At 45.1% G+C, this 16,352-nt stretch overlaps 1 protein-coding gene across 6 annotated transcripts in view; it reads right to left on the bottom strand.

Moving 5' to 3' along the window:
* Nucleotides 1–12,136: 12,136 nt before the first annotated feature.
* RAB5B (RAB5B, member RAS oncogene family) overlaps nt 12,137–16,352 on the bottom strand; it is a 28,084-nt gene continuing 23,868 nt past the window's right edge. For all 6 annotated transcript variants that reach the window (XM_081899014.1, XM_081899016.1, XM_081899012.1 and 3 more), the window contains one exon: nt 12,137–15,327. In XM_081899014.1, the coding sequence (XP_081755140.1) occupies nt 15,212–15,327 (116 nt within the window). In that variant the 3' untranslated portion in view covers nt 12,137–15,211. The remainder of the gene's footprint in view (nt 15,328–16,352) is intronic.

The following is a 16,352-nucleotide window of genomic DNA, read 5'->3' as shown; positions in this document are numbered from 1 at the left end:
GCCTTCTCGGTAGTGGCACCCGCCCTGTGGAACGCCCACCCACCAGATGTCAAAGAGAAAAATAACTACCAAACTTTTAGAAGGCATCTGAAGGCAGCCCTGTTTAAGGAAGCTTTTAATGTTTAATAGGTTATTGTATTTTAGTGTTCTGTTGGAAGCCACCCAGAGTGGCTGGGGAAACCCAGCCAGAAGAGTGGGGTATAAATAAATTATTATTATTATTATTATTATTATTATTATTATTATTACCCTCCCAGGTCCCCGTCCCAACATGCTTAACCGTTACGCTGCGCTGGCTCTTTCCTCTGTCTACTTTCTCCCCACACCCGTGTCGTTTGCATGTCTAGAGAGACAATGGAGTGTGCCTCTGGGGGTGAAGTTGAGCCAATGTGTTAGCAGCAACCGAGGTGACCTCCCTGGTCGGTGTGTATGGAGGTCCTGGGATGCCCAGACGACAAGACTCTCACTCTCGGCTTCGCCGATGTGGTCCAAAGGAAAGCAAAGTGATACATTTGGTACCAGCTTGGCTGCAGGAGTTGCTGGAAGGAGGAATACAAGGTGCCATCCAACCGTCTTAGGAACTAGGATAAGGGAGGACCAAAGGTGGATAAACTACCTCAGAAGGAGCACAGCATGACCACCCCAAAGGGGTACCCCCCACACCCAACAACCCATGTAAAGGTAAAGTAAAGGGACCTCTGACCATTAGGTCCAGTTGTGGCCGACTCTGGGGTTGCGGCACTCATCTTGCTTTATTGGCCAAGGGAGCCGACGTACAGCTTCCGGGTCATGTGGCCAGCATGACTAAGCCGCTTCTGGCGAACCAGAGCAGTGCATGGAAACGCCGTTTACCTTCCCGCCGGAGCGGTACCTATTTATCTACTTGCATTTTGAGGTGCTTTCGAACTGCTAGGTTGGCAGGAGCAGGGACTGAGCAACGGGAGCTCACCCTGTCGCGGGGATTCGAACCGCTGACCTTCTGATCGGCAAGCCCTAGGCTCTGTGGTTTAACCCACAGTGCCACCCACATCCCACAACAACCCAGGTACTGCATAATAAACATATGCACATCTGTCATGTTCCCTCCTTAGTTGTTTTCCCCCAACTATGAAAATTCCTAAAAGGCCCAAATGTCGTAACCTTTAGTCATAGGGAAGTTGTGCCATCTCTGTTGTGCCATCTAGTTTGCCCTTTCTAACCCCTTTCCTGCTCTGCTATGTCTTTTTTTTATTTTTAGGTAAGGTGACCAGAACAGCACACAGTATCCCAAGTGTGATTGCACCATAGATTTGTATAACAGCATTGTGCCAGGTATGAGGAAGTTGTGACCTGGCAGATGGAGGACTCTCAACTCCCAATCAATGGTAAGGGATGATGGGAGTTGATGTTCAGCAACTGGAGAGCCCCAGCTTCCCCAACCCTGTTAATTTTGGTAATTTTAGCTTTAATAATGTTTTCCTCCAGTTTTCCCAGATCAGATATTAACCTAGGTAAAGGTAAAGGTAAAGGGACTCCTGACCATTAGGTCTAGTCGTGGCCAACTCTGGGATTGCGGCGCTCATCTCGCTTGATTGGTCAAGGGAGCTGGCATACAGCTTCCGGGTCATGTGGCCAGCATGACTAAACTGCTTCTGGTGAACCAGAGCAGAGCATGGAAACACCGTTTACCTTCTCGCCAGAGCGATACCTATTTATCTACTTACACTTTTGACGTCCTTTCAAACAGGAGCAGGAGAAGGGACCGAGCAACGGGAGCTCACCCCGTTATGGGGATTCGAACCGCCGACCTTCTCATCGGCAAGTCCTAGGCTCTGTGGTTTAACCCACAGCGCCACCAGCGCCACCTAAGTAGCCTGTAATTTCCCATATCTCATCTTGCTCTGATTTTAAAACTGACCACTTTGTAGTCCTTGGTGCGGACGCTGAACTTAGGGACAAGCTGAATATTTTTGTTATAAGATCAACAATGTTCTTTAAGAATATTTGGGTGGATGCCTTCCGGAACGGACAAATCTGCCAGTTTTAAAATTGTCAGTAGGTGTTAGAATTTTTGTTGCATAAGTTCCTCATTCTTTCCTGAGGAACTAATTTAGTTACAGGGATCTGCCCCACTCTTTCCACTGTGAAGATATATGCAATTAATTAATTAAGCGTTGCCAGTTTCCAAGTTGTCATTATAAGTCTACTAACTTGGGATCTTATCACCATTAGTTTCGTCAGTTGCTCAGACTTTGTTTTTCCTGAGGACGCTACTTTACATACAGGAACCTGCGCTACACCTCCCTCTGAGGAGACATATGCAAAGTTCTGCAATATTCATTTCCTCCTTTAGCATCCTTCTGACTTCCTTGTCTTTGAAAAGTCCAGCCACCTCCCTGGCTGCTCATCTGCCTCTAATGCAATTATTTTGTTGTTGTTCTTCAGCTAAATACTTACCGGTACTTACATATTCTGCATCCCTTATAGTCTTCTTAGATTTCTTTTGCCAATATTTCTTCCTTTTGGTCTCTTCCTGCCTTTAATAGCTTTATTAACTCTGCTCATCACACAAGGATCCTCTTAGGCCTGGTGGTACTTTTTCTGATTTGCAGTATATATTCTAGCTAAACTTCTATTATTATGGTTTTGAACAACCCCCAAGCATTCTGGAGAGATTTGACCCTCTTGACTTTCCACTTCAACTTCTTTTTTACCTCATTTTTGGCAAAAAAATTTCTTTGGCAGTCAAATGTGACTGGGTGGGACTTTGTTGGCAATTGTCCATCTACATCTATGTTGAATTTAATAGTACTATGGTCGCTGTTTCCAATTCAGTTACACTTATATCTCTTACCAGGTCCTGGGCTTAATATTAAGTCATCTCCCCTCTTGTTGGTTATGTGACCAACTGTTCTAGGACACAGTCATTTAGGGCATCTAGAAATTTTGCCTTTTTGTCATGACTGGAATATGCATATGCTTTGTCTATGCGAAGCAGTGTTAGAAACTGAAATATGAAAACTAGGAGCTAAATGGCACCTTAAACCTAGGTTGTGGGTGCAACAACAAAATGCCTAGGCACTTTTTAATATATAGAACAATAATACAAAGCTGAAAATAAATGAACTGCAGCTAAAATCTTACATTCATTTTTCACGTGGTCCAGTCCTTCCCCTGTCCATCCCCTTAATATACTTAAGAGGGTCTCTTCTCCAGTCTTCAGAGAGTAGCTGGAAGTGGGGAGGCAGAAAAAGGCCCTCCTTTCCTTCCACTCTGTAGTTTTAATCTGAAATCTCAGGTGCGGTACTGTGCCCAGAGCTCAAAAATCAGCTTGCACTAATGAAATCCCCTGTTGCAAAATGCACCTGGAACTGTTATGTACTGAATTTCTCACCCTGGGCCAGCAGGGGGATACTGTAGATAGTTTTCACTCAGGTCCACATATGCAAATAAGGGATTGAAAGTGACGTTCAGTGATTGGATAGTTACAGAAAGTGTTACAGTTGCGTTGTAGTGGAGCTCTATATAAGCAGGCTGGCTGAACCCTTCAGTTCAGTTCTGTTCTGTTCTGTGAGTAAACAAGAGCTGTTTGAAGAATCGCTGTGTCGTCTGATATGTTCACCCACAACTTAACAGGAACAATGGGAGTTTCGAACACTGATGTGAAGGTAGTGAGGGCAAAAAGTTGGTCACCAGCTAATATTGCACTTTTGGATCCCTCCTTCATTTCCTTCTCTATCTTAGAATCACTCTGGGCATTTTGGTTTGGGGGACAATAATATATCCCTGCTACTACATTACCCTTCAGGTCTGGTATCGCCACCTAGCGCAATTCTGTAGACGAGTCTTCTATTTGGGGAATCTGCAGCTTGTTGGACTCCCATGTTCTCGTTGATATGCAGATTGATATTACCTCCAATACACCCTTCCCGGTCCTCCATATAAAATTTATATCCTAATCACAAGCCTGCCTTTCATCCAAATGACCTCATTGCCATTATTGTCTATGTTATGTGTGCATTGCAGGAAATGGGGGGGTTATTTATAGCTTTATTAAAATTAAAAAAAATGTGTGTTTTTAATGTTTTAAAATGGGATGGATATGGGTTTTAAAATGCCACTGTAGCCGACCAAAAGTCCAGAGGTAACATTATTATCAATTTACGATGGGGTGGAAGGTTCGCAGGCTATGAAGGACTTGCTCACAAATTTATTGACAGCTTCATGATAGCTAGGAAGTGGAAGGGGCAAGCAGAATATAAAATGGAAGAATGGTATAAAGACGTGTGGGATATACCTATTAATGATAAATTAACATGTGCCATTAAGGTAAGACGGGGAATATGCAGGAGAAATGATTTTGAGGAGATATGGAAGGTGTTTGTAGAATTTGTACTGTTAAAATGGAAAAGGGGTCAAACCATCGCAATTTTGGGAGGCTGGATAGTTACAATGGAATGGTCTCGGTGGTGGGGTGCACATTTTTATCTGTATTTATTTATGATTATTACTTTGTCAAAAATAAAATTATATAAAAAAAATAAAAATGCCACTGCAGTGCGCAGTGGTGGGTGTTCCTCTAAAGCAGGCATGGGCAACTTGTGGCCTTCCAGAGATTGCTGAACTACATTTCCCATCAACCCATAGCAAGCACAGCCAATGGCCAGGGATGATCAGAGTTGTAGTTCAGCAACATCTGGAGGACCAAAGGTTCCCTACATTGGCTTTAAAGCATAGCAGCATAGGAAGCTGCCTTATACGGAGCCAGACCATTGATCCATATAACACAGTACTGTCTGTGCTGGCTGGCAACAGCTCTCCAAAATTTCTGGCAGGAGTCCCAGGGGTTCCCTGGAGCTGCCAGGGCTTGAGCCTGGACCTTCTGAGCTACATCCCTTCAGCAGCAGCGCTTCTGATTTTGAAAACAACAGTCACACGTCTTGTATGCTTTTGAGTCTTATGAGGTTCCATAGCACTTATTCCTAGGTAAATGTCATAGACTCGCAGCCTTAAATACGTGTTGTGAGTTGGAAAACAGATGTTTCTGGAGGTTATGAGATACGGCAGCTTTCCTTGACATACGCCCTTCATCAACTAAGTGCAGAAAAGCACACATGGGCAGCTTGTTATGGAAAGATAAGAATGTAAATTCACCAGCAAGGACAGGAGGAAATCTCCAGCCCTATCCAATGGGAACAAGCCCCAATATACTCTATTAGCTTGAGCAACTGAGGGGCAACTAAAAGGAGCGGAACTGCCCTTAGTAACCTGTTTGCATACAGCAGAAGGGAGCACTGTACTGCAGCACAAAAGGAGCCCAGGAAGCTAGCTTATTCCACGTCAGACCTTCAGTGAATATATCCCATTATTGGCTGCAGTGGCAGATCCAGAACGCAGGTGGTGCTGTGGTCTAAACCACTGAGCCTCTTGGGATTGCCGATCAGAAGGTCGGCGGTTCGAATCCCCAAGACGGAGTGAGCTCTCATTGCTCTGTCCCAGCTTCTGCCAACCTAGCTGTTCAAAAGCACACCAGTGCAAGTAGATAAATAGGTACCGCTGCGGCGGGAAGGTAAATGGCATTTCCACATGCTCTGGCTTCCGTCACGGTGTCCCGTTGCACCAGAAGCGGTTTAGTCATACTGGACACATGACCTGGAAAGCTGTCTGTGGACAAACGCCGGCTCCCTGGGCCTGAAAGCCAGATGAGCGCTCCAAGCCCATAGTCACCTTTGACTGGACTTAACTGAACAGGGGTCCTTTACCTTACTTTTTACCTTATTGGCTGCAGTGACCTTTCAGGATTATCATGGTACAGTGGTACTTCAGGTTACATATGCTTCCAGTTACATACGCTTCAGGTTACAGACTCCACTAACCCAGAAATAGTGCTTCAGGTTAAGAACATTGCTTCAGGATGAGAACAGGATGGGGCCTCCTGCGCGGCTGCAGCAGGAGGCCCCATTAGCTAAAGTGGTGCTTCAGGTTAAGAACAATTTCAGGTTAAGTACGGACCTCCAGAACGAATTAAGTACTTAACCTGAGGTACCACTGTATATTTTCCCGACTTTCTGTGATCTGGCAGGGAATCAGAGAGTCACCTGACTTTTTGCATGCTAAGTGTGTGCTGTAGCACCAAGCCATGAACCTTCCCTACAAGGAAACATTTCTTGGGAGTTTCCATGCCAAATGTTCACTAGGCGCCTGCTTGATTCACTTTGTTGAATTTGGGCTAAGGTAATGAAACATTGCTGGCCAAAAGATAGGGCATGAGGAAGGGCTGGCAATAAATTCATACTGTGCCTGGCATGTGAAGGAAGTCTCTTTCTCCAACAGCTGTTTACAGGGCCAGGAAATCAATATCCTGACACAGCTTGTGAACGCAACAAGGTTTTGTTTTGCCACAGGGAGAGGGAACCACCCTCTCATTTATAAAACTGTTTGACATATAATCGACAGGGCTATTCCAAGACGCACCCATTCCATTTCATGTACAGAAGCCAACTAGACCGAGACAGCATGGTTCATTATTGTCAAGCGTAGTAGGTTAAGTTAGGGGGTGCAAACCTGCCCATGTGACACACAGCAGCTGTTCTACAAAACATCAGTACAGTGGTACCTCGGGTTAAGGGACGCGGGTGGCGCTGTGGCTTAAACCACAGAGCCTAGGACTTGCCAATCAGAAGGTCGGCAGTTCGAATCCCCGTGACGAGTTGAGCTCCCGTTGCTCGGTCCCTGCTCCTGCCAACCTAGCAGTTCGAAAGCACATCAAAGTGCAAGTAGATAAATAGGTATCGCTCTGGCGGGAAGGTAAACGGCATTTCCGTGCGCTCATCTGGTTTGCCAGAAGCGGCTTAGTCATGCTGGCCACATGACCCGGAAGCTGTACGCTGGCTCCCTCGGCCAATAAAGCGAGATGAGTGCCGCAACCCCAGAGTCGGTCACGACTGGACCTAATGATTAGGGGTCCCTTTACCTTTACCTCAGGTTAAGTACTTAACCTGAGGTCCGTTCTTAACCTGAAACTGTTCTTAACCTGAAGCACTACTTTACCTAATGGGGCCTCCTGCTGCCACTGTGCCGCCAGAGCACGATTTCTGTTCTTATCATGAAGCAAAGTTCTTAACCCAAGGTACTATTTCTGGGTTAGCGGAGTCTGTAACCTGAAGTGTATGTAACCTGAAGCGTCTGTAACCCGGGGTACCACTGTACCCAGCATCTGCCCCTTTGGGGCAGGTGCCTCACTCTGCCCAATGGTAGAGATGGCTCCAGTTGTTGAGGCACAGGCTGTGGCAGAAAGGCTAAAAAAGGAAGAGATTTTCCCCAAGTCAACTGCATTCCACACCCCCCCCCCATGCACAAGATCACCCACACAAGTTCAGTGGTGCAAGCTGCCCTTTCTTAAGTCTCCTTTCAATGCAAATAATATAATTAGAAGAGAGACAACCAAGGGTGCTATGTAACAAGGCTGCGTTTTAGACGGTGTTAAAACATGGGTGCTGACTCCAGGCAGAAGTATATAGCTGACTAAGCAGAAGGATGCTTAAGGACTATTTTGAAAATGGAATTTTGTTATAAGGATAAACCACAAGTCTTCTACACAGCAAACACCATTATATTCAGTGCGCCTCTGCTGGTATGTCAGTTGGCAGGTGTCAGAATTGATGCTCAATTTATCGCAGCTGAAGTGTTAGACTGAGCGCCAACATTTGCATACAAACTTCATAGATGTTGAAGAACTGAGATACACCAGTGACTGTTGGCAATCAGTAAAATGCAGTGTATGTAAGATTTAAAGAGGAAGCAGAACTATATAAATTATTCAGCCATTTACAGAATTAATCAGGCGGTACTTGCACACACCTGTGTCTGTGTGTGTGTAATCGCTAATGTTGCTTTTTAAATCTAATTAGCTTAAAAATATATTGATTGTAAAAAATAATAATCAATATACGTTTATCACTTCAAACTTGGGGAACTTGAGTACAAAAGTGAATAAAAAAACACCATTTTGTCCTATGCAACCTTACTTTTATAAAGAGCAGATTTTGTGCTAATGTAGGCTGAAATGCACTGGTCAAGAGGGCAAAGATCTATATCCTTCTTTCAAACCTGGTCAAGTGAACAAGAGAACTATAAAGATCTTTGAATGAGGTCCCAGCCCATCTTGAAACAACCTGTTGAAGGGTTTTTAAGAGTGTTTTTTTGTTTTTTAGTGTTACTGCTTATAGAACCACCTCCCATCTGAACTGAGACAAGCACCAATTTGGATGTGCTTTGTTTTCTGAAGACCCATATTTCTGTGCACTCAGGCGCTCGCCTATTATAGATTGTGATGCATTTTATTTCATGGCTTTTATTGGAATTGTGAACCCTCTTTCCCCAGGCATGAATGGCAGCTGAGAAGCATTTTAATAATGACAACACTGGCATACCTATATTCTTGGATTTTAAACTGGCTGCATAATACATGGTGAAACAATTGTTGCCTTGCTACTAGCTTCCAAATTTTCAAGGATGCTTTAGTTAGGTGTTTAGATGAATAATGGCTCTCAATTGGGAGCGATTCCTAGGAGACTTAACCCTCAGGCCTCTTCATACGAAAAGGTATCCTTCTCCAAAACAGCTAGTAGTTGGGTTGCAATTCTATATATAATTACTCCCTTGCATCCTACTGAATTCTGTGGGATTTCGTAGGACTCGGCTCTACATACAAATTACCGTATTTTTTACTCTATAAGACTCACTTTTTCCCTCCTAAAAAGGGGAAATGTGTGTGCGTCTTATGGAGTGAATGCAGGCTGCACAGCTATCCCAGAAGCCAGAGCAGCAAGAGGGATTGCTGCTTTCACTTGCGCAGCGATCCCTCTTGCTGTTCTGGCTTCTGAGATTCAGAATATTTTTTTTTCTTGTTTTCCTCCTCCAAAAACTAGGTGCGTCTTGTGGTCTGGTGCGTCTTACAGAGCGAAAAATACGGTAATTGATCTCAAGTGTAGAATCAGTTCTAGCAGTCTAAAGAGCTCTCTTGTCTGGTTCAACATGGGCAGATTTTGTCTCTGTTTTCCTGTGCCTGCTTTGACTGCCCTGCTGAACTGGCAACAAGATACGTTAATATTAAAATAATTTATGACGGACAGTCATGTTGCTACCAAAAGGAACTGAGGAGGAAGACTGGATAAGCTTGGCAACTCTACTTTGCTTCTTCAGTCACATCCATTTAGGCCAAACACTGGACTCTTGTTATTCTAGTTTGGATTTCTTTTCTGGAGGCAGCAGGATCAATCCTCACCCGCTATACAGTGGTACCTCAGGTTAAATACTTAACTTGTTCCGAAGGTCCGTTCTTAACCTGAAACTGTTCTTAACCTGAAGCACCACTTTACCTAATGGGGCCTCCTGCTGCTGCTGCGCCGCCGGAGCACGATTTCTGTTCTTATCCTGAAGCAAAGTTCTTAACCCGAGGTAATATTTCTGGGTTAGCGGAGTCTGTAACCTGAAGCGTATGTAATCTGAGGTACCACTGTATAGGTATCAATTAACCAGGTTGTAGTGGGATTTAGGCAATTCTTTTGTTGGGTTGGGAACATTAAGCAATCTTGGTTTTTGGCCCCCTTTATATTAAACATTCCTGCCAACTTAGCAGTTCAAAAGCACGTCAGCATGCAAGTAGATAAATAGGTACCGCTCCAGCGGGAAGGTAAACGGCGTTTCCGTGTGCTGCTCTGGTTCGCCAGAAGCAGCTTAGTCCTGCTGGCCACATGACCCGGAAGCTGTACACCGGCTCCCTCGGCCAATAAAGCGAGATGAGCACCGCAACCCCAGAGTCGGCCACGACTGGACCTAATGGTCAGGGGTCCCTTTACCTTTACCTTATATTCAACATGTCCTTTGGGTTTATTTGTTAAATATGTAAACAATCAATCTACCAGTCTGATCAAGCAGAGGGAGAGGAAAAGCAAGGTTTCTTTCAATCACTTCTGGTACCAACCCCTCATACTACACGAACTTTTCCAGGAAACTGGCAGTTTATACAGCAGCGCCATCTAGTGGGCACATTGTGAAAATACAGCCACAAATATCAATTGTTGACAAGGAATAAAGGAAGCCAATCTGGATTTACCAAAGGGCTTCTGCTGATTTTCACTTGCTCCCTCACTCTGTTATGGTAAACCAGTCATAGGCAAACTCAGCTCTCCAGATGTTTTGGGACTACAACTCCCATGATCCCTAGCTAACAGGACCAGTGGTCAGGGATGATGGGAATTGTAGTCCCAAAACATCTGAAGGGCCGTGTTTGCCTATGCCTTGCTACTATTTCTCTGATTTGAACATGTCTGCTAGCCACATAGAAGAAATGTCCTCTTGAGTGGAAGGATTTTAAGAGTATGTAGCCTAGGTATGAATACTACTTCACAAGCCATCAGTTACAGAGCAATTTTTGTTTCAGCTGCCAAGTATTACAGCATATGCAGAATGCAGCTCATGGTAAGCTAGTGATCCAGTAAGTTAACCAGAAATATTAAGATGTTTGCCTGGGTGTCGCACAGGAAGCGGGTGGCACTGTGGGTTAAATCACAGAGCCTAGGACTTGCCGATCAGAAGGTCGACGGTTTGAATCCCCGCGATGGGGTGAGCTCCCATTGTTCGGTCCCTGCTCCTGCCAACCTAGCAGTTCGAAAGCACATCAAAGTGCAAGTAGATAAATAGGTACCGCTCCGGCGGGAAGGTAAACGGCGTTTCCGTGCGCTGCTCTGGTTCGCCAGAAGCGGCTTAGTCATGCTGGCCACATGACCCAGAAGCTGTACGCCGGCTCCCTCGGCCAATAAAGCGAGATGAGCACCGCAACCCCAGAGTCAGTCACGACTGGACCTAATGGTCAGGGGTCCCTTTACCCTTTACCTGGGTGTCCTACATTAGCTAGCGGATACCCTTATCATAGAAGGTAGCATTTTGACACTTTTAAGCGCCAAAGGGCAAATCAAAATAGTGCAAAGTATCGAGCGCTTTCAGCCGGGACATGCCCACTATTTACCCTGGAAATAGAAGGTGGTTACTGAGCACAGTCCAAGTTCTATAGGTTGGGGTGTGTATACTAAGGGATCGTGAACTTTCCCCCCATTGGCCTTCCTGTTCTAATGTTAGAAAGCTTGGCATCTCCCACCCCAAATGCATGTGTGGGGTTTGGCTCCTCGAGATTTGGAAATTGACAATTTCATTTAGCCTCTCTTCACCGCATCCTCTGAAAATACACTTGAACTCCTTACCAGGAACAAGTGGACAACTATCACCAGTTCTTAAGCGCATTCTTTTGCTGCCTCTGCCAGTATTTTCAAGTGTCTCATTTACATCCCCCCACCCCAATGTACATTGCATTAGACTTCATTGGGAGCTTTGACTGCCATTAAGCAAACTCCATTAACACTGATCATGTCAGGGGTTTTTTCCAGGCGGGTGGTCCCTAGGGTGGAAATTTCCACAGTATACCTAGGTGTATGGAATTTTCCCATGCCCATCCTGCAGGGTGAATCACATTTCCAGAAGAAAGCCATAGATATCAGATTATGGCTGCAATCCTAGGAAAACTTATTTGGAAGTAAGATCCTATTGAGATGAGGACTGCTTAGTAAACATGGGTCTATCTGGTCGTAAAGATTACACTGTTGTCCAAACTGTAAGAGAATTTGTTATTGAGGAATTCCAGGTTTACTGAAGTAAACTCCCTACATTGCTACCAGATCAGGTCTGCTGCTACGAACATGTTAAGTTTTTGTTTCTGTTTTTCAAAAAACTTTCTATATTCAGTTTGCCTAGCTATACCTTCCCATGCTGATTCTGTTGCCACTTTCAACAGAAAGTAAAGGGCTGTGGCTCAAGGTTTTAAGGGTTAACTAATTCGTGTTAATTAAGTGACTTAAGAGTTTATAGCTCTTGCTGTCTCAGTGGAGCTTAACAAAAGAAACACAAAATCAAAGTGTTGCCTAATATTTGGGGGTCACCTCTTGAACCAAAGTGTTGGCCTCTAATCAGCCTATATGACTGCAATGTCCCTGCTTTGATGCCACCATTCATTTTGCAAAAGGGCAAGAGTCATCTCAAGCTTGTGTTCAGAACCATCCAAGTCGCTTATCTCAAATCGAAATAAAGAAGAAAGTTCATCTAATACACTGATTTTTTTTTTTTTACTTACATTAAATACATTGGTAAATCAGCAGTTGAAATTCTGTTACCATGATTGTTATTTTAAATGCAATGTAAGAGCTTTCTCAAAAGAAAAATAAAATAAAGAAAAACCAAACTGTTCAGAAGAGTAGAGTAAGCAGAAGAGAAAGGGTGTGGTTTTTAATAGCAAAAAGCTGCAGTGTCCTTACTTGGTCTAGGAACTAGCCAGGAAGCAGTAACCAAAATTTGTGAGCAAGATGAAAGCATTAGGGATTATTATTTTTTGTATTTAAATGCAAAATCTATTTTTGCTTTGCCATGAGCCGAGAGCAAAACAGCACCTTAGCTTTGTTGGAATGGGATAGGGCACGCTTGTTCCTGCTCCTAGGTCCTTCTGGAGGGCCATGAACACCACATTACATGTGCATAACAAAAAGATGGAACTCTCTGTGAAGTAGGTTTTAACAGTGAATGCAGCTGAAGGCGCAAGGCTCCATTTCAGGGTCCTCCCCCCCCCCCCACAGCTCCGCTCTTGAGACACAAGTGAAGCTTGAGAGCACAAAATAAATACTGGGGAAGTGCTATGGCACTCCTAAAATCTTTATCAACACTGACATCAGAAATTCCATGCACAATTGCGGCGTGGAGCAACTCTGCACACGTGTCAATTGGATGGGCCAAGTCACAGCACACATTACTTCCAGTTAACTTAGATTTTGAGTTTTCTTGCTCAAAGCCTCGTGTAGACAGATTTGTCCGGCTCCTTCCTTAGTTGCTCCCAGCTCATATACAGCCACCGGTAGAAGGCCATTTCAAAGGCAGCAGAATAACGCCGCATGCTGTCAGCGGTACAGGATTTAACCGTTTCAACTTATGACTAAGAGCAAAGCCCTAAATGCACACATCTTGCTTGGGTGAACATCAGCCATTTAAGTTGCACTGGTGAATGGGAAGAGGCAAGTAAATGCAAACCTGTATCAAGCGACAGGTGCAAGCGTGTGGAAAATGAGAGTGCTTCAAACCATGCCGGGGGAAATAATGGGAAAGGGTGTGCAGGTGTGTGTGTGTGTGTGCTTAAACATAATCCGTTCCAAGCTCTCCCACAGTAACATTCAACCATATGTGAGAAGTCTGCATGGGGGAGCCAACAGAGTACACCCAAGAGATGCTTCTGTGGGTAGCCAGCTGATTCGCTGCCAAGATGTGGACAGCACTGTGGAACACTTAACATTTTAGAAGCTGTACTCATGCTTGAGGCTTCAAGAAAAAAATGCCAGGAGGGATGGAGGCGGGAAGGTGCTATTTACCCTGGTGAAGGCCACTGTCAGAAGAGGAGCCATTTCTAACCGAGATGCTGGGCTGCTGCTAGCTCTTCAGAGAGCAAAATGTGGGTGAGATATGGTAGCATGCGTTGCCTTTACAGGTCAGCACTATCTACAGCTAAATTTTAAAAGCTATTACTTTGTTCAGCTAATAGCAGGGAAGTAAAAATCCCACAACCACCCGCCCCCTTTAATTTATACAAATTTGTGCTGTACTATTTACAGAGAAAACAGAACACAAACAGGGCACAAACACTTATCAAGTTTAAACAGCCCTTGGGGTCTGAGAGGGGTTGAAGACAGAAGGGGCTGCTTTACCGCTCTAGACTGCCACCTCTCGACAGCTTCCTAGGGCAAGACTGGGTTTGTACACAGGGGGGTTCTGCAAAGGGTATAGGAAAAAGCCAAAAGGCAAGCTGGGCGCTCCCTGGCAGGAAAAAGGGTTTAGAAAGTACAGTACTGGTCCTCCTACTAGCAGCTCTCCTCCCATCTAGCATGTTGTCCTGTTTCTGACTTGCCTACACCCGTAGCCCCAGCCTTCTCCCAAGGACCCAATGGCCTTTCTCCTTTTGGCAACTTTAGAACAAAAGTTCTGCGCAACGTGCAAGGCTGTGCATACAGGTGCAGGAAGAAGCTCTCAAAAGGAAACTTCAGCAGGCTCCTCTACTGTATCCCAGCTGAACAAAGGGAGCTTGACTTCCCTTGCACATTCTTCTTTCAGACAGCAGGCCACACCCATTTTGAGCAGAGCATAGAATCTCTCTTAATGGGGCTCTTGATAACTGAAGCACATCCTGCAAACAGCAACCTGAACGTTAACACAACAGGAGGAGATACAGTCGCCTTTTTGACTTGGAAAGCTGGTCTTCTGCAGGTCAACGCTGCCACTCCTCTCCCTCTGCTACACTATCCCGGCCGCCAAAACTTCTAAGGCATCAAAATCAAGGGCTATCTGAGGGTCTGAGGAAACAAATTCCGATATTCTACACTTGTACACGCATGATTCTCAGATTTATGTCACTGACACCAAGGGCCACATTCAGGTCATAGCAAGCAAGACACGAGCGAAAGTTCAGATACAATCTTCCTCTCCGACCCAGCCACAAAAGGCTGCCCTGGAAAAAAAGATAAATGAAGGACACTGCAGCTTTTCTGAAAACCGGGAAAAAAGGAAATTAAAAAACAACTCTGGGAGGACCCCCTCAAAAATGCATTTTCTTGAGGGAGCCCATTCAACCTCGCTCTTAAAAATGAATCTACAAGAATTAAGATCTCCCTCGGTTGTGACCCTCCCCACCCCACCCCACATAGCATTAAACAAAATAAAGGGAGGTGGAGGTAAAGAGAGGGTGGATGTTACAGGACCAAGAACACAGAGCAAAGACAGCGGTGGAGAGGGAGGGGTTGGGTAGAGAGAGGAGAGGAAATGTTATCTGGAGAAAACAGAGCAGGGGAATCAGAGTAATTAGGTAGCTATTTGCACCTATAATACAAAGTGAAGAAAGAGTTTGTTTTTGGAAGTTAAGTCCCCGGTCGGTCTATCTCCACTTTCCTTGTGGGGGGTGGTGGTAACAGACGTCTGGTGGTGGTTTCTGAAGCATTAGAAGTGCAGTTAAACGGAGCTCTCGGGAGAAGGGAGGGAGGGAGGGCGGCTTCCAAGTGCGCCGATGCTGTTATTGGAGGTGAGGTGTGGTGTGGTGGGGCGGAAATGGAGGTTATATCTTATCTCTCGCCGGCTGCTTTAATGCCACCGTTTAGTTGCTGCAACACTGGCTCTTGTTCTGCTGGGACTGCTCGTGAAGGTCCACCCCTCGATTCCGACCCACGGCACCCCCTGTGCTCTGGGGCTCGCTCTTTGGCAGCTTCTTAGCTAGAAGGAGAAAAAAAACGATATGTGTTAGGTGTGGGGGAACTTCCTGGGTTTGTCCCGCTTTGGGATTAAACAACAGGAGTAAAGTTTGGAACAAGGACATTTCGGCTATGCAGAAATCTGGAACTCCTCTATCTCCTAAAGCCTTCCCAACTCACTTATTTTTAATGCTCCAAATGGCAGGTGCAACAAGCTGTCTGCAGTTCTCGTATTGCTCAGCTTCCGTACTGTTAATGTTAGGTTTCCTTAACAGTGGCTGACAAATCTCCGTTATAGTTCCACCAAGGTAACTACAAATATGTGTTAGATTGAAAGCAAGGGAGGTTTGAACAGCGACAGTTTCAATGGACCATAGAGTTCCGCAGAAATATTTCACATTCCTGCTAAACTGGAATTTATAAAGGGGCTGGTTTGTTCTAGGAAACCGCCCCCCTCTCAAGTGGAGCAGTGGTGGGGGCTATGGAGGTATTTCCTTCACTCCCCCCCCCCCCGCCTCTGCCGCCTCCAAGAGTCTGAATTTGGACTTGCCGTTTGGATTAGCCGCTCATACATGATCATTTACCCAAAGCAGATGAGAGATGCAATTGTAAGCCTGAAGTGCAGGCGAAAAGCATGTAGCATTGCCACTGGTAATAGCCAGCAGTTTTAGGCCACTTTCCTAATCCAGGGCAGGGCTATGTGTTGCAACTTCTGTTTAAAGAAGAATATGCAGGTAGAGCCAACTCATCCTGCAAAGCACACACTGAGGAATCAAGGGGAAAGTTCTGAGTTTCCTGAAATACTCTGTCTTGCAGTCCAACCAATGACTGCAGGTGATAAAAAAAATTAAAGGGGGAGGGAGGGAGTGCAATAGACAACAAAACATGTCTGCAGGCATATGGCAAAGCACAGCTATGCAGCTCCTATTCCTCCATGGTTTGGCTACAGCACTTCATATAACAGCCAGCAAAATAAAGTAAAGGAAATGGAAAGGCAGGACCTATGGGAAGGAAAGGCTAAAGCGTTCAGAGATGCAAAGTGCTACC

Source organism: Podarcis melisellensis, assembly GCF_964234715.1.
Source record: "Podarcis melisellensis genome assembly, chromosome: 2".
NCBI classification, from domain to species: Eukaryota; Metazoa; Chordata; class Lepidosauria; order Squamata; family Lacertidae; genus Podarcis; species Podarcis melisellensis.
The sequence above is the reverse complement of the archived record's forward strand: the minus strand, read 5'-3'. Positions and strand labels throughout refer to the sequence as shown.